General features: G+C 45.2%; 1 protein-coding gene across 1 annotated transcript; it reads left to right on the top strand.

Moving 5' to 3' along the window:
• Positions 1-7143: 7143 nt before the first annotated feature.
• On the top strand, positions 7144-19875 carry LOC123426641 (1,4-alpha-glucan-branching enzyme 2, chloroplastic/amyloplastic-like). The gene is made up of 22 exons (XM_045110506.1): positions 7144-7452; positions 7782-7882; positions 8159-8400; positions 8803-8901; positions 9002-9044; positions 9191-9250; positions 9610-9690; positions 9774-9890; positions 10180-10263; positions 10567-10688; positions 10797-10916; positions 11760-11889; positions 11978-12088; positions 15136-15264; positions 15864-15967; positions 16834-16978; positions 17835-17982; positions 18118-18218; positions 18395-18472; positions 18679-18834; positions 19212-19286; positions 19409-19875. The coding sequence occupies exons 1-22, from the start codon at positions 7317-7319 to the stop codon at positions 19490-19492; spliced, it is 2466 nt and encodes an 821-aa protein (XP_044966441.1). The 5' UTR covers positions 7144-7316; the 3' UTR covers positions 19493-19875.
• Positions 19876-21103: the final 1228 nt, after the last annotated feature.

Here is a 21103-nt window from a genome sequence, read left to right as displayed (position 1 = left end):
CGGTTCTTCCTTTCCGCCACACCATTTTGTTGAGGGGTATATGGTGCTGAATATTGATGTTGTATTCCCTCATCACCTAGAAACTCATCCAAGGTGTAGTTCTTGAACTCGGTGTCGTTGTCACTTCTAATCATCAAAATCTTTGCTTCATGTTGACGTTGAGCTTCATTAGCAAAGTCGATGATAGTTTGTTGAGTCTCACTCTTCCTCTTGAAGAAATATACCTAGGTGTATCTTGAGTAGTCATCAACAATCACCAAGCAGTACTTTCTGCCTCCAAGACTATCAAATGATGGGGGACCGAAAAGATCCATATGGAGGAGCTCCAATGGCCTCTTAGTGTAAATGAGAGTCGTTGGACGATGAGCAGTTTCATGAATCTTTCCTTCAATGCAGGCACTGCAAGCACGATCTCTGGAAAAATTCACATTTGTTAGTCCACGAATATGGTCCCCATTGAGAAGACTTTGCAAAGATCTCATATTGACATGAGCTAGTCGACGATGCCAAAGCCAGCCCACATCAACTTTAGCCATTAGACAAGTCGCAGTCTTAGTGGGTCGCTTTGAAAAGTTCACCACATAGAGACCATTTTCAACATATCCAACATAGGCTACTTTAAGAGTCTTGCTCCATAAGAGGACCACAGTATCAAGATTAAAGAATGTGGAAAAACCCATAATTGCAAGTTGACGAACCGAAAGTAAATTGTAGGCAAGAGACTCAACAAGCATGACCTTCTCAATAGATAACTCTTGAGAGATGACCACCTTACCAAATCCCAATACCTTTGACGAGGATGCGTCGGCGAATTGGACATGGGTGGTCATAGATGGAGAAGGATGCACATCCACCACTAAGTCCTTGCTTCCGGTCATATGATTTGTTGCTCCACTATCGAGCAACCATGACACCCCACCGGAAGCAAACTCCTGCAATAAATCAAGGCTTGGTTTTAGGTACCCATTTTTGAATGGGTCCTTTAATGTTAGAGACAAGGGTCTTAGGAACCCAAATAGCCCATTCAATGGACTCATAGTAAGAACCAACAAATCTGGCATAAACATGCCCATCACCAGCACGACATAAAACATAGGAAGGATTGAGTTTGCCGGTTGTGTTGGCAGGAATGGTTTTGCCCTTCTTGACGTTACCATCGTCCACCTTGTTCCTTTTCACCTCCTGAGTCCCTTCACCCTCTTTGACAAAGATGTCCATGAGGGTAGGGGATCGTTTGTTCCTGTTCCTCCTTTTTCTTTTTGACTTGGATGTAAGTCCAAGTCCCTCCTTTCCTACCACACCCTTTTGATTGCTCAAGAGGTCGTTCAGGCTCTTTTCGCCTTGTATGCATGACACAAGGCCCTTCTCAAGTCTCTCCTTTAACTTGACATTTTCCTCCACAAGATGTACATGCTCACAACAAGGGTTAGTTGTACAAGCATTATCAACACAAAAGGGAGGACAAGTAGAGATTTCCTTGGTAAGCTTTGCTTGGAGTTGATCATGAGACTCTTTCAGAGAGAAATGAACACCTTTCAAGACCTTGTGAGCCTTGTCAAGTGTGTCAAACTCCACTTTGAGTCTGTCATGGCCAACCCCAAGAGCATCCTTTTCGGACTTAAGCACACGAGCAAGAACAATAGCATGATCTAGTTTCTTTTGCATTTTAGCGCAATCATCGTTGTATGACTCCTCAAGAGCCAAACAAAGAGTGTGCTCCTTTTCTAGTGCAATAGATAGTTCAGCAATCTCATTGGCATAGTCACGACTATGTCCCTGAAGCTCGGAGATGGTCTCCTCATGAGACTCGATGAGGTCAGTAGCCTCACCCAGTTGTTCCAAGAGAGCAACAAAGTGCTTCTTGGGTTCTCCCTTGATTGTGCACAGAAATTTGTCAAGATCATGCTCATTAAGTTCCCCAACATCACTATCATCAACACAATTCAACAATGAAGGAGCAGTAGCGGTGTTGGTCTTAATGATGGGGGGTTACCCTATCAATACCTTTGGCCATGAGGCACTTGGCGATGTAGTTCTCGTTGGGGGCGTTGAAGAGAGACACCTTCTTGGGAGAACGGGTGGCAATGGCGACAATTGCAGTTGCCACCATATCGTCATCGTCATCATCATCGGAGGGGTACTCTTCAAGAGCCACCATACCCTTTGGGTGGGGTTTCTTCACAAAGTTGTTCTTGTTTGGGAATGACTTGGTTTTGTCTTTGCGAATGAGCTTGCCCCCGTTGTCTTCCCTTTTCTCATAGGGACATTCGGCCACGAAGTGACTCACATTACCAAAGTTATAGCATGTCCTCACTCGTTGCTTGGGTTTGAAACCACTTGAGTTGTTCTTGGTGAAGTTGGGTCTTGAGTTCCTCTTGTTGCCCCAGAATTGTCTTGACGCAAGATCCATGTGCTCGTGATAAGCATACTTCGTGTATTTAGGGCAGCTCTCCTCTTCCTCATCCTCTTCGTCTTCTTCAGAAGCACCTTTTGCCTTTAATGCAAGGTTGGGTGAAGCTGTCTTTGAGCGAACTCGAGCAAGTGCATTGTCAGCTGTCTCGTTCATGATTGACATTGCAATGAATTCATCCAACACCTCACTGGAAGACAAGGAGTGGAAATCTGGTCGTTGGCGAATGACAGATGACATGGCTTTATTGAAAGGCATGATGGCCTTGAGAAACTTGCGCTTGACCCATGTATCATCCACATCCTTGCTCCCATGGTACTTGAGAGCCACAGCAATAGCAGTCACCATTCGATAGAGATCACGAGGGTCCTCATCTTCCTTCATCACAAACTCATCGGCCTTATCAAGTACCACTTCATAGTTGAACCATTGAATGCTTGAGCTTCCCTTGTACAACACCATAATGTGCTCCCAACAGTCCTTAGACAGAGTGAAGGGACGCAAGTGAGGAATATCTTCAGGTGGTACTGCGGGCTGGAGAATAAACAATGCGGAGTGATTATATTGATTGTCCGCTTCTTCTCTTGGAGTGAGGTTGCTTGGGTCATGGGGATAGTAGCCTTGCTCGATGATTCTCCATAAATTTGTTGAGTTGTGATTCAAATGAGACTTAATAGAAAATACCCTATTAGCAAAATCACCCTTTACAAGCTTAGGAGGAGGACCGACATGATTAAGACGCGGTGTGGGAACCGGTCCTCCATAGACCATGGGTGGTGGAACTGATGCATAAGTTCCATTCCCATCATTTCCGAGAGGAGGGGAAGGTTGCATACCTTTAGCCGTTTCCTTAGAGGAATTGGCCTCTGAATCTGTGTTGGTGGGTTTAACCACCAACGCCGGTTCGGGAGAACTTTTAATTCCCTCAATTAACTCTTTAAGCATGGTCTTGACCTCGTTCGTCAAGGACGTCTTGAGTGCAGCCATAGCCGTATTCAAGTCGTCCCTTGTGATCGAAGTCAAGTCCATGGCCTCGGTTTGCGCACGGGGAACTCCCTCATCATCTTCCATACTCTTCGGGTGGTGAAACCCTTAATAAAGAGACGTGGCTCTGATACCAATTGAAAGGATCGATATGGTTGACTAGAGGGGGGGGTGAATAGGCAACGACCCCTTTTTAATTAATCTTAGCAAGTTAGGGTTAGCAACATAAGGGTTCTCTAAAATGTCAACAAAGAGATGAACCTATATGATGCTACCAACGAAGATAACTAAGACAAGTAAGGGATAAACAACAACAAGAGCATACACAACATAAAGGTTAGAGATAACCGCAAGTGGAACCAATGAAGACGAGGATGTGTTACCGAAGTTCCTTCCCTTTGACAGGAAGTACGTCTCCGTTGGAGCGGTGTGGAGGCACAATGCTCCCCAATAAGCCACTAGGGCCACCGTATTCTCCTCACACCCTGACACAATGCAAGGTACCGTGATTCCACTATAGGTGCCCTTGAAGGCGGCGACCGAACCTTTACAAACAAGGTTGGGGCAAACTCCACACAAAGCTTGGAGGCTCCCAACAAGACCACGGAGCTTCACCACAATGGAATGTGGCTCCGAGGTGACCTGTGATAACCTGGCTTATTAGGGATGATAGACTACTCATATCTATAAGGAATTCCTTCTTTTCCGGGAGCCCATTCGAACAGAACTCTCAGGTTAAGCGTGCTCAGCTTGGAGTAGTTCTAGGATGGGTGACCGACCGGGAAGTTGTTCCCGGGTGCGCATGAGTGAGGACAAAGTGCGCAAAAAAGACTAGTATTGATATGTGGGGACAGTCTATATCCCGCTAGGAGTAACGACCGCCGGCGGGTGTGTCCGGGGCGTTACATGACCTCAACCGTCTAGGGTGCTCAAACACCCAAGAGTAACAAGATCCGCAAGGGATTGGTGGGGGAATCAATTTTCTCTTGGTGGAAGTGTAGATCTAGGCCTTCTCAACCAATCCCTAGGAGATCATCAAGTTTGATTGGCTAGGGAGAGAGATCGGACACTTTTGAGCTTAGGGAGCAACAATGGAGCTTGGGAGGGTCAAAGGTAGGGTTCAAGAGCAAGAAGAACCCTTTATATAGTGGGGGAAAAATCCAACCGTTTTCCCACTCACAGCCCGAGCCTAGCGGTACTACCGCTGGCTGCAGCGGTACTACCGCTGGCTGCAGCAGTACTACCGCTAGCACTCCAGCGGTACTACCGCTGGCTGTAGCGATACTACCGCTGAGCCCATGGTAGTGCAGATGCACTACCGGGCCAACCACCGCCAAGAAAGTCTTCGCAAAAAGTATGACGAAGTACAGCCGCTAGGAAGGCGGTACTAAGTTCGTGGAGCGGTACTACCGCTGACCAGGGGCGGTACTACAGCCAGCTCTAGCGGTACTACCGCTAGGCCCAGCGGTACTGCCGCTAGGGACAGCGGTACTACCGTTGGGAGACCTTTTTGCAAGAGGAGATAAACCAGAGGCGGGAACCACTCCAAAGTTGCAGGGAAAGGGAAGGACATAAAGTGTGTGCGTGCAAAATTGATTCCACCCAAACCTTTCCACTACGGGTCCCCTCTTAATAGTACGACGTTCCTATGACTCAAAGAAAGAGAATCGTAGAGGACACCGTGCTTCTGTTCCATGAAGGGGGCCGAGTCGTCTTGTGCCGTTGACATGTGTTATCTGAAATCTTAATGCACACGATTAGCCCTTTACGGTACTGTCATCAATCACCAAAATTACTTAGGCATATATATATGCCCTAACACTCTGGACCTCCTTTTATAATTTAAGGGGTTACCACTGTGGCTAAATTGATCTTTTCGTGGAAGAATAGTTCATATGATAGCTGCCAAAACCACTGACAGAGCTATAGTGGGAAATACCTAACTCTAAGGGACAGAGACAAATGCATTAAATGCGCCATGAGGTGGCGCACTGGTGACGTTTCTCGGCAAGGATTGCCTCTCCTTATGTGACGTTCGCACAACTACCCTTTATTTACTTGACATGCCGCGGGATGTGTGTCATTAAAGCTGCTGCATGTGTGTGACTATTGCCAGATGTCTCTCACTAGACCCACCTAACTGCCCGTCCGCTCGACACCTCACTGATGTTGACAATCAGCCTCATGGGGTGGAGTGGCGGAGATCCAGAGGAGTCCTGTCGGGACGCGGCGGCTGTGAGGTCTTCTTCCTCCCGACAAGGTGGCTTGTCGGAGCCTTGTTTCTAGCCTTGGCTTGCTATTGCTTGAAGGTTGATGTTGCCCGGCAAGGTTTTGCCGGCACCGAAGGCCGTTGTTTGCATGTGTACAAATTTTGATACTAAAGGCCCCATTTTTTAGTATACCGACAGATGCATTTACAATTTCATTTACACATATGTACAATACATATTGTAGAGAAGAATGGCGCGATCTTCTTTTTATATCATATGTACAATCTATAAAAAAACTTATATTTAGGAACCAAGGGAGTACATGATATCGTGTGCGTTCCTGGCAATCAATAACAATAAATTTTGAAAGATTTTGATTGTATTTAGTTATTGCATAGGTGAACATATCTATTGAATATAAGTGTCACAATATAATGATTTTTTTTTTGCATATAAGAGTGGATATGTGCATTGGATCAACTAATAATGGAAAACTTGTTTGCATGCATATTGTGACGAGCCTTTAATGAGTTGGTATGTGCGCATATATTAACTTAATAGAGTAGTGAGAATCGAAAGTAACTTTCTACTCCCTCTGTCCTAAAATAAGTGACTTAAAAATGACTTAATTTTATACTGAAGTTAGTATAAAACTAAATCATTTTTGAGTCACTTATTTTAGAACGGAGAGAGTACATCTGATCTCAAATGCTCCTCCTGTAAACAGTATAATAAAAATATAGAAAAATCTGAATTGTTTCAGACATATTTAAAAATGTTTGTTGTGTATGTAAAATTTCATGACGAAATTACATTTATGAAAGTCATGGTAAAAATAAAATAAAATCAGAACTACAAAATGCGTCTGAAAGTATCGATTTTGTTTTTTTTACCATGTCTTTCACAAATATATTTCGCGATGAAATTTTATATGCACACAAACATTTCTTAAAGCATGACTTAAAAAATACTCTCTCCGTTTTAAGATAACTGTCTCAAGCTTATTACTCCCTGCATCTCAAAATAAATGTCTCAACTTTGTATTATCTCTATACAAAGTTGTACTAAGCTTGAGACAGTTATTTTAAAACGGAGGGAGTATAATTTTATATTAGAGCTAATATAAAATTGATACAATTATTTTGGGGCGGAGGGAGTATTTTAGGATGCGATATCTAGCTCGCAATAGACACCCCATCGTCACCAACTGCTTTTGTCTGGGAGATGGTAAATACGGAGTATTTTGTAAACAAAAAGAAAAGAAAAAAAATGAATAAACGAGGGTACTAGAAGCCGGTAACGGCATGGCCAGCTAAACGCGCTCCCAGCCGTTGGTTTGCGATCTCGTCCTCCCTCCCGTCCCCTACGCAACGTCGCCTCCGTCCGTCCATCGCTGCCACCTCTGCGCGCGCGCACGAGGGAGGAAGACGACGCCGCGCACACACACACACACACACACACACACACACTCCCCGTGGGGCCCTTTTCCGGCTTGGCGTCTATCTCCTCTCCCCCGCCCATCCCCATGCACTTCACAGTACCCGCCAGCTTCCACCCCCGCCGCACACGTTGCTCCCCCTTCTCATCGCTTCTCAATTAATATCTCCCATCACTCCCCTCACTCGGTCGGCCTCGGGTTCCGCGCTGCTGCATTTCGGCCGGCGTGTTGAGTGAGATCTGGGCGACCGACTCGCTCGCTCGCTGCGCGGGAGATGGCGACGTTCGCGGTGTCCGGCGCGACCCTCGGTGTGGCGCGGGCCGCCGGCGGAGCGCTGCCGCGATCCGGCTCGGAGCGGAGGGGCGGGCTGGACTTGCCGTCGCTGCTCCTCAGGAAGAAGGACTCCTCTCGTACGCCTCGCTCGCTCGAATCTCCCCGTTTGTTTTTGCCCCCCCTTCTCTCTCCCTCTGCGCGCGCACGGCCTGTTCGATACCGTTCCCCAATTGATCTGCATGAATGAGAGAGATTGCTGGATTAGGCGATCGCGCTTCCTGAGCCTGTATTTTTTTTCCCGTGCGGGTAAATGCGTTAGTGTTACCCAGGCCCTGGCGTTACCACGGCTTTGATCATTTCCTCCTTTCATTCTGATATATGTTTTCCCACTCTTTTTCTTCCTGTTCTTGCTGTAGCTGCAAGTTGTAGCGTCGTTTCACTATCGTAGCCATCCTTGCATTTGCAGGCGCCGTCCTGAGCTGCGCGGCCGCTCCAGGGAAGGTCCTGGTGCCTGACGGTGAGAGCGACGACTTGGCCGCCACTCCAGCGCAACCTGAAGAATTACAGGTACACACCGTGGTGCGGGAAAATCTTCACACAGCCGTTATTTCACTTACCAAATGTCGGATGAAACCAAGCCGCAGAGGCGTCAGGTTTCAAGCTTCTTCTATCAGCATTGTGCAGTACTCCACTGCCTTGTGCATTTTGTTAGCTGTTGTGCCGTGCTGGCTCTTGGGCCACTGAAAACTCAGATGGATGTGCAGTCTAGCAAGAGCTTCACAAAATAATGCACTGTTTTGGTTTCGTTACTCTGCTCTACAATTGCTATTTTTCGTGCTGTAGGTACCTGAAGATATCGAGGAGGAAATGGCGGAAGTAAACATGACAGGGGGGGCTGCAGAAAAACTTGAATCTTCAGAACCGACTCAGGGTATTGCGGAAACAATCACTGATGGTGTAACCAAAGGAGTTAAAGAACTAGTCGTTGGGGAGAAACCGCAAGTTGTCCCAAAACCAGGAGATGGGCAAAAAATATACGAGATTGACCCAACGCTGAAAGATTTTCGGAGCCATCTTGACTACCGGTAATGCCTGCCTCCTACTTTTGCTCATTTTGAATTAAGGTCCTTTCATCATGCAAATTTTGGAAACATCAAAGAGACAAAGACTAGGGGCCACTATTTCATACAGTTCCCCTCATGGTCTGAGAATATGCTGGGAAGTAGATGTATAATTGATGGCTACAATTTTCTCATAACTGCAATACAAATAACTGTCTCCGATCATTACAATTACAGAGTGGCAAACTGACGAAAATGTGGTGGATGGGTTATAGATTTTACTTTGCTAATTCCTCTACCAAATTCCTGGGGAAAAATATCTACCAGTTGGGCAACTTAGTTTCTTATCTTTGTTGCCTTTCTGTTTTGGGGAAAACACACTGCTAAATTTGAACTATTTTGGGTATGCCTCGGTGGATTCAACAGATACAGCGAATACAAGAGAATTCGTGCTGCTATTGACCAACATGAAGGTGGATTGGAAGTTTTTTCTCGTGGTTATGAAAAGCTTGGATTTACCCGCAGGTAAATTTAAAGCTTTATTATTATGTAACGCCTCCACTAGTCTAATTGCATATCTTATAAGAAAATTAATAATTCCTGTTTTCCCCTCTCTTTTTTCCAGTGCTAAAGGTATCACTTACCGAGAATGGGCTCCTGGAGCGCATGTATGTTTTTAAGTCTTAACAGACACCTTCCAGTTTATTGTTAATGGTCACTATTCACCAACTAACTTACTGGACTTACAAAATAGCTTACTGAATACTGACCAGTTACTCTAAATTTATGACCTGGCTTTTGCATCCTGTTACAGTCTGCAGCATTAGTAGGTGACTTCAACAATTGGAACCCAAATGCAGATACTATGACCAGAGTATGTCTACAGCTTGGCAATCTTCCACCTTTGCTTCTTAACTATTGATACATCTAGTTGTATTCATTTAGCTGTTTGCACATTCCTTAAAGTTGAGCCTCAACTATATCATATCAAAATGGTATAATTTGTCATTGTCTTAAGCTTCAGCCTAAAGATTCTACTGAATTTAGTCCAGCTTTTTGTCCTTTTGAGATTGGAAATGAGTATATTAAGGATGAATGAATACATGCAACACTCCCATTTTTTGGTAGAACCTTTTGCATTATGTGTGCTTTTCCATCTACAATGAGCATATTTCCATGCTATCAGTGAAGGTTTGCTCCGATTGATGCCGATATTTGATATGATCTTTTCAGGATGATTATGGTGTTTGGGAGATTTTCCTCCCTAACAATGCTGATGGATCCCCTGCTATTCCTCATGGCTCACGTGTAAAGGTAAGCTGGCCAATTATTTAGTTGAGGATGTAGCATTTTCGAACTCTGCCTACTAACGGTCCCTTTTCCTCTCTGTTTTCTAGATACGGATGGATACTCCATCTGGTGTGAAGGATTCAATTTCTGCTTGGATCAAGTTCTCTGTGCAGGCTCCAGGTGAAATACCATTCAATGGCATATATTATGATCCACCTGAAGAGGTAAGTATCGATCTACATTACATTATTAAATGAAATTTCCAGTGTTACAGTTTTTTAATACCCACTTCATGTCTCACTGACATGTGAGTCAAGACAATACTTTAGAATTTGGAAGTGAGGTATGCATTAACTCACCTTCTAAGGGCTAAGGGGCAACCAACCATGGTGATGTGTGTATGCTTGTGTGACTTAAGATCTTATAGCTCTTTTATATGTTTTCTGTTGGTTACAATATTCCATTTTGACCTTTTGTGACCATTTACGAAGGGTATTTTTCATGCAAATGCAGGAGAAGTATGTCTTCCAACATCCTCAACCTAAACGACCAGAGTCACTAAGGATATATGAATCACACATTGGAATGAGCAGCCCGGTATGTCAATAAGTTATTTCACCTGTTTCTGGTCCTGATGGTTTATCTATGGATTTTCTAGTTCTGTTATGTACTATTAACACTCACGCGGTGCATTCACATGAAAACCTCGATTTTTGTTTCGAATGTCTTCATATTGGCAAGTGCAAAACTTCCACTGTTCTGAGGTGTAGGTACTGTAGGGATCTCTCATTATGAAGATGATATAGTTAATTATTTGTAACCTACTTGAGTTTTCAGGCATCGCTACTATATACCATCATCACAGGATGCATCTGAATATTTTAGTGTGATCTTGCACAGGAACCGAAGATAAATTCATATGCTAATTTTAGGGATGAGGTGCTGCCAAGAATTAAAAGGCTTGGATACAATGCAGTGCAGATAATGGCAATCCAGGAGCATTCATACTATGCGAGCTTTGGGTATTCACGCAATCTATTTTTTACTTTTTTTTTCTATGTGCCTCTTCACCCAACAACACTTTGTATCCTGACCTGTATGATCATTTTATTGTTCTTGGCTTGTTACAGGTACCATGTTACTAATTTTTTTGCACCAAGTAGCCGTTTTGGAACTCCAGAGGACTTAAAATCCTTGATCGATAGAGCACATGAGCTTGGTTTGCTTGTTCTTATGGATATTGTTCATAGGTAATCAGTCCAATTTAATTTTAGTTGCTTTACCTGTTTATCTGGTATTGTAAATGGCAGGGCCCTATCGACGAATATTTTCCATTCAAAATAATTGTGCCACATGACTTTTTTTTTCTCAGATGTATTAAACCAGTTGGACATTAAATGTGTTTGGTACATCTAGTAAACTGATGGTTTCATAGAATATTGTGTTGTAATGGCAACACAATTTGATATCATAGATGTGGACTGAGAAGCTCAGATGCTATCAATAATTAATTAACTGGCCATGTACTCGTGGAACTACATAGAGTTTGCAAGGCCCCACTTGCCAGCTTCATATTAGATGTTACTTTTCTGTTGAACTCCTTTGAACATATTACTTAAAGTTCTTCAATTGTCCTAAGTCATACTTTTTTAAGTTTGACCAAGTCTATTGAAAAATATATCAATATCTACAACACCAAATTAGTTTCATTAGATTCGTAATTTTATTTTATTATATTAGCACTTTTTTTATGTTGTAGATATCAGTTTTTTTTATAGACTTGGTCATATATAGAGAAGTCTGACTTAGGACAAATCTAGAACTCCAAGCAATTTGGATTGAGGGAATAGTCCATACTGGTTGATTATATTTTTCCCAAAGGAGGGAGTGAGGAGCTTGACTTAGGTAACATCAAATAATAGATGTCAACATTTTAACAAAAAATCAGAAATATGCATCAGATCATCTGTTTGCTTTAGCCACTTGCTTGCGTATATTTATGTGTCTGTAACTGACCTAATTTTCCTTCTACTTGGTTTGGTTGATTCTATTTCAGTTGCATTGCTTCATCAATGATTTTGTGTACTCTGCAGTCATTCGTCAAATAATACCCTTGACGGTTTGAATGGTTTCGATGGCACTGATACACATTACTTCCACGGTGGTCCACGTGGCCATCATTGGATGTGGGATTCTCGTCTGTTCAACTATGGGAGTTGGGAAGTATGTAGCTGTGACTTCTGTCACCATATTTGGCTAACTGTTCCTGTTAATCTGTTCTTACACGTGTCGATATTCTATTCTCATGAAGGTATTAAGATTCTTACTGTCAAACGCGAGATGGTGGCTTGAAGAATATAAGTTTGATGGATTTCGATTTGATGGGGTGACTTCCATGATGTATACTCACCATGGATTACAAGTAAGTCATCAAGTGGTTTCAGTAACTTTTTTTTCTTCGAGAAAACGCAAAAGACTCTTTGCGTTTCATTTCATTGAAAAGATGGAAAGTACAATCCTCCTAAGAGGCTGGTTATACATGGGTGGTGCGCCCGGTCAGTGTACATCCCAGGATGTGGGCAGGACAACCCGTAGTCCTTGTGCCCCAACGAGTGCCCAACACTTGGCCTCATCTCTGATCTTATCCACCAATGTGTCTACTGAGGGTCGCGCACTGTCGAAGGCGCATTCGTTCCGGTGTTCCCAAATCATCCAGGGGACGAGTATGGCGATTGATTGTTGGCCTATGCGCAGCGCCGAGGGTGTCTGTTCCTTAGCCCTCTGCCACCAGTCTATGAGTGCAGGTTCGTTGGTGGGGGGTTGTGCTGGTATGTATGTCCAGGCCAGGATGTCGTGCCAAGTGTCGTGCCAAGTTTGCCGGGCAAACGGGCATACCAACAGTAGGTGCTGCATAGTCTCCGGGGCTTGGTCGCACAGTAGGCATCGGGGCCGACGCCTGCCAGCCAGTTGAAGAACCTGACGCGAGGTGGCGCCCAGCTCTTCCATGTCAGTTTCCATGAGGGGCAACGCGTGGAGCCATGGAACGTCGCAGCGTAGCATGATTGTGCTGAGTATGTGCCGCTTGCTGTCCATCTCCATATCATTCGGTCTGGCTCGTGCGTGAGGGCGATGTGTTGCATGGCCGCCAAAGCTGCAGATATTGTCCAATCTCGTGCATCCCGATTACTCCTTGGATGTCGCGTGTCCATGAGTTGCCGGCGAGCCCCTCCGCCAGTGTTCTCGTTTTGCAGCCGTGCAAATTTGTGCACAGACTGTCCATATAGCCAGCGATGGTCCCAAAACAGGGCGGTCCGTCCATCTCCAATGACCATGGAAGTGGAGGCGAAGAACAACACTCGCTCCTCACGGGAGAATTGTAGGTCGAGTCCTTGTCATGTATGGTCTTTGTCGGTGCGGGCGTACCACAACCATCGTAGTCAGAGTGCTAGCCCGGCATGCTCTAGGTCTTGGATCCCCATGCCACCGTCACCGTACTCAATCGGGCGGCACACATGGCGCCAGTTGACATGGCAGTGCCCGCCATTGGCCACGATGCGGCCGGCCCACAGAAATCCTCTCTGGATCTTCTCTAGTTGCTTGAGAGTTTTCTTTGGGGGGGGGGGGGGGGAAATGCCAGCATTTGGTGAACCGGGATAGCGTTGAGTACCGATTTGACCAATGCGAGTCTTCCGGCCTTGTTCATGAGCCATGCCTTCCATGTCGGCAACCTCGCAGCCACCGAGTCGACAAGTGGCTGGAGCTGAGCGGCTGTGGGGCGTCTCAACGTCAATGGAATGCCCAGGTAGGTGATGGGGAGCTCTATCACCGTGCATCCCATTTGGGTGATCATCGTGGTCGCGTCAGGATCTCCATGCATGATGGTGGCCGAGCTCTTTGCATAGTTGACTCGTAGGCCGCTGGCGTTGCCAAACAGAGTGAGGATGCCCTTGATGGCCTCCATGTCGTCCGTTGTGGCATGGCAGAATAACATGATGTCGTCGGCGTATAGTGAGATAGCCGGGATGTTCCGTCGTGGGTGCAGCTGTCGTAGGATGCCACAATCGTGGGCGCGGCGGATGAGGCGGCCAAGGATGTCCACAGCAAGTACGAAGAGTTGCGATGACACGGGGCCACCTTGGCGTAGCCCGCATCGGTGCGATATAGGCGGCCCTGGCTCTCCATTGAGCATGATCCTGGTGCTCTAGTTGGTGAGTAAGATCGCGATTCACTCCCGGAATCGAGGCCCAAAACCATATTGTCCGAGCACTTCAAACAACAAGGGCCAGGATAGGGAGTCGAAAGCCCACGTTAGGTCCAGTTTAAGCATGACTCGCGGGGCCGCGAGCTGGTGCAGCTGCTTCATCGATTGCCTGATGAGGACGCAGTTGTCATGGAGACTCTGCCCTGGGATGAATGCATTCTGGTTGCGGCTTACCAATTCTCCAAGTCTTGGGGCAAGACGCAGCGAGATCACTTTCGCGAAAAATCGTGGCCACAATGTGTATGACGCAGATCGGGCGGTAGTCGCGAAGCTGGCAGGCGTCGGCGCGCTCCAGAAGCAGGGTCAGGAGGGCCTGATTTAGTTTGCTGAAGCTGCGGCCGCGCAGCTCAAAGAGCTGCTGGAAGGCATCCAGAAAATCCTGCCGTACTATGTCCCAGCATGCCCGCAAGAACTCAGCAGTAAACCCGTCGGGTCCAGGTGCTTTTCGGGCTGGGAGGCGGTTTGACAGCGTCCCAGATCTCCTCGTGGCTGAATGGTGCGTCGAGGCCAGTCAGGTCGCATGGTACAATGAGCTGCGACAAGTCCATTGAGTGGTCGCAGGGGGCGTGGGAGCCGAGCAGCTCATCGAAGTGTGAGAAGGCTGCCTGTGCCATCCCCTCCTGGTCTGTGATCACGTTGCCATCCACAGTGAGGCTGAATATGTGGTTCTTTTGCGGGCGAAAAGAGCATTGCCGGTGGAAGAACGTTGCGTTGGCGTCACCGTCTTTAAGGGAAGCGATTCTTGCGCGTTGCCTCGCAATGGTGCGCTCCAAGGAAGCAAGCCCAAGATAGGTGATCTTAAGTTGCTTGCGCAGCCAACCTTCAGCAGGGGAGAGCAAAGCGTGAGATCAGCTCCCTGGAGATGGCCATCTTGTCCCTGATGTTCCCTTTGGATTTGGCGCTCCAGCTCGTCAACTTGCGGGCCGTGGCTTGGAGCCGTAGCATTAGCCGACGGAAGGGGTCCATGTCATGCACCGAGCCCCAAGCGGCGGCCACCGTGTCGTGAAACCCATCCAACCTGAGCCAATAATCCTCGAAATGGAAGCGCCGGTGTGCCGCGTGCATCCTAACATGTATCATGATCAGGACTTGTGCTAGGGAATCTTAGATAGTTCCCTGGTGTGCTTGTACAATTTTACCTGATGAGATCATGAAAGACTAGAAGTGGTTATTATTATTTTTTCTTCTAAGTTTGCTTCTTGTTCTAGATGACATTTACTGGGAACTATGGCGAGTATTTTGGATTCGCCACTGATGTTGATGCGGTGGTTTACTTAATGCTGGTCAACGATCTAATTCATGGACTTTATCCGGATGCTGTATCCATTGGTGAAGATGTAAGTGCTTAGAGTATTTATGTTTTTTAACCAGTTAATTTAATAGTAGTTTTATTTGGGGATCAGGCTGTTACTCTTTGTGTTAGGGGTAAAATCCTGTCTTTTCATAAGAATGCTAATTTATACCTTGTATTGTAATGCATCACGTAGGTAATTTGAAAAGTGCAAGGGCATTCAAGCGTACGAGCATATTTGTTGATGGCTGTAATTTATTTCATAATATGCTTGTTTGGGTTTTTCAGTAAGTGTGAGTGTGTAACTAATGTTGTATCATTTATTTACTTGCGGAAGAAATGGGCAACCTTGTCAATTGCTTCAGAAGACTAACTTAGATCCCATAAATGCTGTGGAAATGAGAGGCTATTCCCAAGGACACGAAATTATACTTCAGTGTGTTATGTACATGTATTTGTAAGAGCAAGAGTAGCATGGTTTAAATTAAATTCCTGCACTGCTATGGAATCTCACTGTATGTTGTTAGTGTACACATCCACAAACAAGTAATCCTGAGCTTTCAACTCACGAGAAAATAGGAGGTTCCACTTCTGCCAGCATTAACTGTTCACAGTTCTAATTTGTGTAACTGTGAAATTGTTCAGGTCAGCGGAATGCCTACATTTTGCATCCCTGTCCCAGATGGTGGTGTTGGTTTTGACTATCGCCTGCATATGGCTGTAGCAGATAAATGGATTGAACTCCTCAAGTAAGTGCAGGAATATTAGTAATTACATGCGCACAATGATTTAGATCACAATTTCTAAATGGTAAAAAGAAAAATATGTATGTGAATAGGTAGACATTTTCCTGGTATCAGCGTGAACACGAGAAGATTCATCAAATAAATGATTTAAATAGCAAATCTCGGAAATGTAATGGTGTCTTTATGCTGGACATTGTACATGGTGCTGTAGCAGGTCAGTCAATACAATTAGCGATATTTTCAGAAACGAAATAATTATTTATAAATTTGGGGATATAGATGGTGGTCATTAATCGTGTTCACCTTTTGTCCTGTATAAGCATAGGCAGCAGGTAACAAATTTAGCCAGATAAAATAATCGTTATTAGGTTTACAAAAGGAATATAGAGGGTCATGTAGCATATCTAGTTGTAAATATTGAAAAGGCTGACAAGAGGTTCAGTAAAAAAACTTTTTAAATGATCCGTATATGCAGGAACATGAGTAAAGCCCAAATATTTATAGTGGTTGCTGTTGCTTGCTGTATACTTGTATCTGCACATATATGAAATTACTACTACACAGCTGCCAATCTGCCATGATCTGTGTTTTGCTTTGTGCTATTTAAATTTAAATGCTAACTCGATACAATGGCAGTAATAAACTTAACTATTCAACCAATTTGATGGATATCAGAGATTTCTGCCATCTTTTAGTAACGTTGTGCTCCTGCTGCTGTTCTCTACCGTTACAAAAGCTGTTTTTTTTGCATCATTATTTTTGCGTGTGAGTAATTTAAGCATGTCCTTTGAAGCTGTTTGTTGATACCTCGTACATTCTTGGTAGTGTCCAAATATCCTGCAGTCTAATTTAGCATTTCTTCAACACAGGCAAAGTGACGAATCTTGGAAAATGGGCGATATTGTGCACACCCTAACAAATAGAAGGTGGCTTGAGAAGTGTGTCACTTATGCAGAAAGTCATGATCAAGCACTAGTTGGTGACAAGACTATTGCATTCTGGTTGATGGATAAGGTACTACCTATTACTTTGGACCAAAAGAATTACATAAGATTTGTCTCGTCAGATTGCTCATATTTTCTTGTGATAAAGATTTGGCTGCCTCACCCATCACCAGCTATTTCCCAACTGTCACTTGAGAAAAATTTGCTGAAAACGTACCATGTGGCACTGTGGTGGCTTGTGAACTTTGACAGTTAATGTTGCAAACTTCTGTTCTTATTTATTTGATTGCTTATGTTACCGTTCATTTGCTCATTCCGTTCGTAGACCAGCCAAAGTCACGGGTAGCTGTGTGATCTGTCATCTGAATCTTGAGCAAATTTATTAACAGGCTAAAGTCGAACAAATTATTTGCTTGAATTTATAAATATACAGACGTGTAATCACCTGGCGCTTTCTGAAATTATTACCATAGTGCCTGAAGGCTGAAATAGTTTTGGCCCAAAGGAGTGATTTTTATTGGGTAGATTCCTGGCTGAGCCCTGGTTACGGCATACAGTACATTTTGGAGATATGCTTATTCCGTAATAACAAATCTGGGATTTTGGTCACGAGTCTGCATCTACATGCTCCTTGAGGTTTTATCATGGCGTCATCTTTGTAACTAGTGGCACCTGTAAGGAAATATTCAGAAGGAAACTGTTACATCATTCTAGTCAGGACCACTATACTAAGAGCAAAATTTTGTTCCAATTTTATGAGTTTTGGGACTCTGATGTGAACACAAGTGTCTCATATTGTGCTAATTAACTACAGATGTTTTTATACAACTGTAGTTTTATTTCAGGACAGTTGATACTTGGTACTGTGTTGTAAATCATTGATCCGACACAGAACAGCATGAACATTTCGAACTCTCTTTGTGCAGGATATGTATGATTTCATGGCTCTGGATAGACCTTCAACCCCTCGCATTGATCGTGGCATAGCATTACATAAAATGATCAGGCTTGTCACCATGGGTTTAGGTGGCGAAGGCTATCTTAATTTCATGGGAAATGAGTTTGGGCATCCTGGTCAGTCTTTACAACATTATTGCATTCTGCATGGTTGCGATTTATTGTAATTTGAACCATGGTTTATTTTCACATTTTATGTATTATGTAATCTGTTGCTTCCAAGGAGGAAGTTAACTTCTATTTACTTGGCAGAATGGATAGATTTTCCAAGGGGTCCGCAAACTCTTCCAACCGGCAAAGTTCTCCCTGGCAATAACAATAGTTATGATAAATGCCGCCGTAGATTTGATCTTGTAAGTTTTAGCTGTGCGATTACATTCCCTCACTAGATCTTTATTGGCCATTTATTTCTTGATGAAATCATAATGTTTGTTAGGAAAGATCAACATTGCTTTTGTAGTTTTGTAGACGTTAACATAAATATGTGTTGAGAGTTGTTGGTCATCAAGAATATCATGATTTTTTGTAGGGAGATGCAGATTTTCTTAGATATCGTGGTATGCAAGAGTTCGATCAGGCAATGCAGCATCTTGAGGAAAAATATGGGGTATGTCACTGGTTTGTCTTTGTTGCATAGCAAGTCACAGTTTAACATTAGTCTCTTAAAATTGTCAAAAAAGTGTAGAATTAATTCCTGTAATGAGATGAAACCTGTGCAAAGGCAGGAGCTGGAATTGCTTTTCACCAACTAAAACTATTCTCTTAAGCAATCGCGTATTGATACCTATACCAGCACTGACAATGTAACTGCAGTTTATGACATCTGAGCACCAGTATGTTTCTCGGAAACATGAGGAAGATAAGGTGATCATCTTCGAAAGAGGAGATTTGGTATTTGTTTTCAACTTCCACTGGAGCAATAGCTTTTTTGACTACCGTGTTGGGTGTTCCAAGCCTGGGAAGTACAAGGTATGCTTTGCTTTTTCATTGTCCACCCTTCACCAGTAGGATTAGTGGGGCTTCTACAACTTTTAATTCCACACGGATAGAGTTTGTTGGTCGTGCAGCTATCAATATAAAGAATAGGATAATTTGTGAAGAAAAGAATTTGTTGCTCGAGATGTTGTAGTCATAGAAAGGTTCTTAAATTCCCCGAAGCACATCTACCATTCATTCGTATTATCTACTTAAGGGCTTGTTACAATCTTTGTACTCGTTGGACTCACTCTAATACTGGAACTATTTTCCGAATCTACCCTAATCATCCTAGCAGTTTTAGAGCAGTCCCATTCTGACAGTCAACTAGATTTAGTTGGGTTGTGACAGTTTCTGCTATTTCTTACCAGGTGGCCTTAGACTCTGATGATGCACTCTTTGGTGGATTCAGCAGGCTTGATCATGATGTCGACTACTTCACAACCGTAAGTCTGGGCTCAAGCGTCACATTTTTTTTTGACCGCAAGGGCTCAAGCGTCACTTGGCTCGTCTTGACTCAACTGCTTACAAATCTGATTCGACTTCCCATTTGCTGATGCCCTTGCAGGAACATCCGCATGACAACAGGCCACGCTCTTTCTCGGTGTACACTCCGAGCAGAACTGCGGTCGTGTATGCCCTTACAGAGTAAGAACCAGCAGCTGTTTGTTACAAGGCAAAAAGAGAACTCCAGTGAGCTCGTGGATTGTGAGCGAAGCGACGGGCAACGGTCCGAGACTGTTCTAACCGCCGTGATTGGGAGGGGATCGTGCCTCTTCCCCAGATGCTAGGAGGATCAGATGGATAGGTAGCTTGCTGGCGAGCCCTCGTTTTCAAGTGACCTGCGAAAGAAAATGGACGGGCCTGGGTGACATTTTGTAGTGCTGCACTGAACCATCCTATCTCTCACATTCCCGGTTGTTTATGTACATATAAACTAATAATTGCCCGTGCGCTTCAACTTGGACATAAATATTCTAATAGGTTAGCCCGTGATTCACATGCCTATATTTTAGCAGAACTTTATTTGGTGAATACTGGTTTGCTTACCAACTCGTTATCCCATTCGAGCGAGAGGGAAACGCATGCGTTGAAGCAACTTTTTACCTAACTAACCTTCACCCTTCTGATTTTTAAGGGGGTGGGGCTTCATTCCTCTTAACCTTAAATCAAAATTCACTTGCGTGTAAAACCCCTCTAAGAGCATCTCCAACAGACGCGCGAAAAGGGGCGCGCGCGCGGTAAACCGTCATTTTAGCGTGCTCGGGACGGAATGGCGTGCTCCAGCGGCGGCGGAAAAACAGCGCGCGCGGTAACCGGTTGCGCACGCGCGAAAAGGCGGCAGCTCGCGCGAAGCGCGTCTATAGAAGCGCAGCTCTGCCGCTCCCTTGCGCCGCCACCGCTCCACTCTCTCTCTCTCTCTCTCTCCGTCTGCCTCTCGCGCCACCGCCGCTCCAGCGTGCCGCCACCACTCCAGCGCCCCGCCCCCGACGCGCCACCATGCCGCCGCGCCGCCGTTCTGCGTCCGGCTACCGCGGCGTCCGCGAGCGCCCCAACGGCAGGTTCTACGCCGAGATACGCTCCGGCGATCTCCGGCTTAGCCTCGGCACGTACGACACGGCGCACGAGGCCGCCCGCGCGTTTGACGCGGCGGCGTGGCGCCTAGGCAGGCCGCACCGCCAAATGAACTTCCAGGACGTTTACACGCTCCAGCAGGCGTTAGACGTCGCCCTGCCGCCTCGTGTAAACTCCGCACAAGACCGTGCGGAGCACACTGCGCGGCAGCGCCGCCTCCTCGTCGCCCAGGAGGACGAGCGGGTCATGGCGGAGTGGCGCCGGCGCCACCCGGAGGATGTCGTCTACGAGCAGGGTTATTGGGCAAGGCGCCGCGAGGAGGACACGCGCCGGCGCCGCGAGGAGCGGTTGGACAGGCGTCGGCGGAAGGCATTGGCGAGTGCGCAGGCCGACCTCGTCAATGCAGGCGGGAGCTCCTTCTTCACTGAATAAGACGAGCGTTGGTTCGACATCTCGCTGTCAACCTCTAACGACACCAACGACGATGATGATGGTGCAGATGATTGGAGCGTCTGGGATTAGTTTTTATGTTTTCGAACTATCTAGCACCGAATTATCTATCTATGTTTTCGAACTACTTATCAAGTTGCAATCTATGTAAAATAACTTTGTATGCTTTTTATTTGAATGCAATCTATTTAAAAAATGGTTTGCGCGCGCTGCATTTTTGGGCACTGCTGGAGCGGCA

The sequence above is a fragment of the Hordeum vulgare genome, chromosome 2H (genome assembly GCF_904849725.1).
Source record: "Hordeum vulgare subsp. vulgare chromosome 2H, MorexV3_pseudomolecules_assembly, whole genome shotgun sequence".
Classification (NCBI taxonomy): domain Eukaryota; kingdom Viridiplantae; phylum Streptophyta; class Magnoliopsida; order Poales; family Poaceae; genus Hordeum; species Hordeum vulgare.
Note: the sequence above shows the minus strand (reverse complement) of the source record. Positions and strands in the feature narration are given on the sequence as shown.

What these genes read in the sequence shown, in the direction of transcription:
- LOC123426641 (XM_045110506.1), top strand. Translation starts at nt 7,317, where the DNA reads ATGGCGACGTTCGCGGTGTCCGGCGCGACCCTCGGTGTGGCGCGGGCC. An exon ending in AAGCTTGGATTTACCCGCAG is followed by an intron (nt 8,902 to 9,001) that starts GTAAATTTAAAG and finishes TCTTTTTTCCAG; the next exon opens with TGCTAAAGGTATCACTTACC. An exon ending in ATACTCACCATGGATTACAA is followed by an intron (nt 12,089 to 15,135) that starts GTAAGTCATCAA and finishes TTCTTGTTCTAG; the next exon opens with ATGACATTTACTGGGAACTA.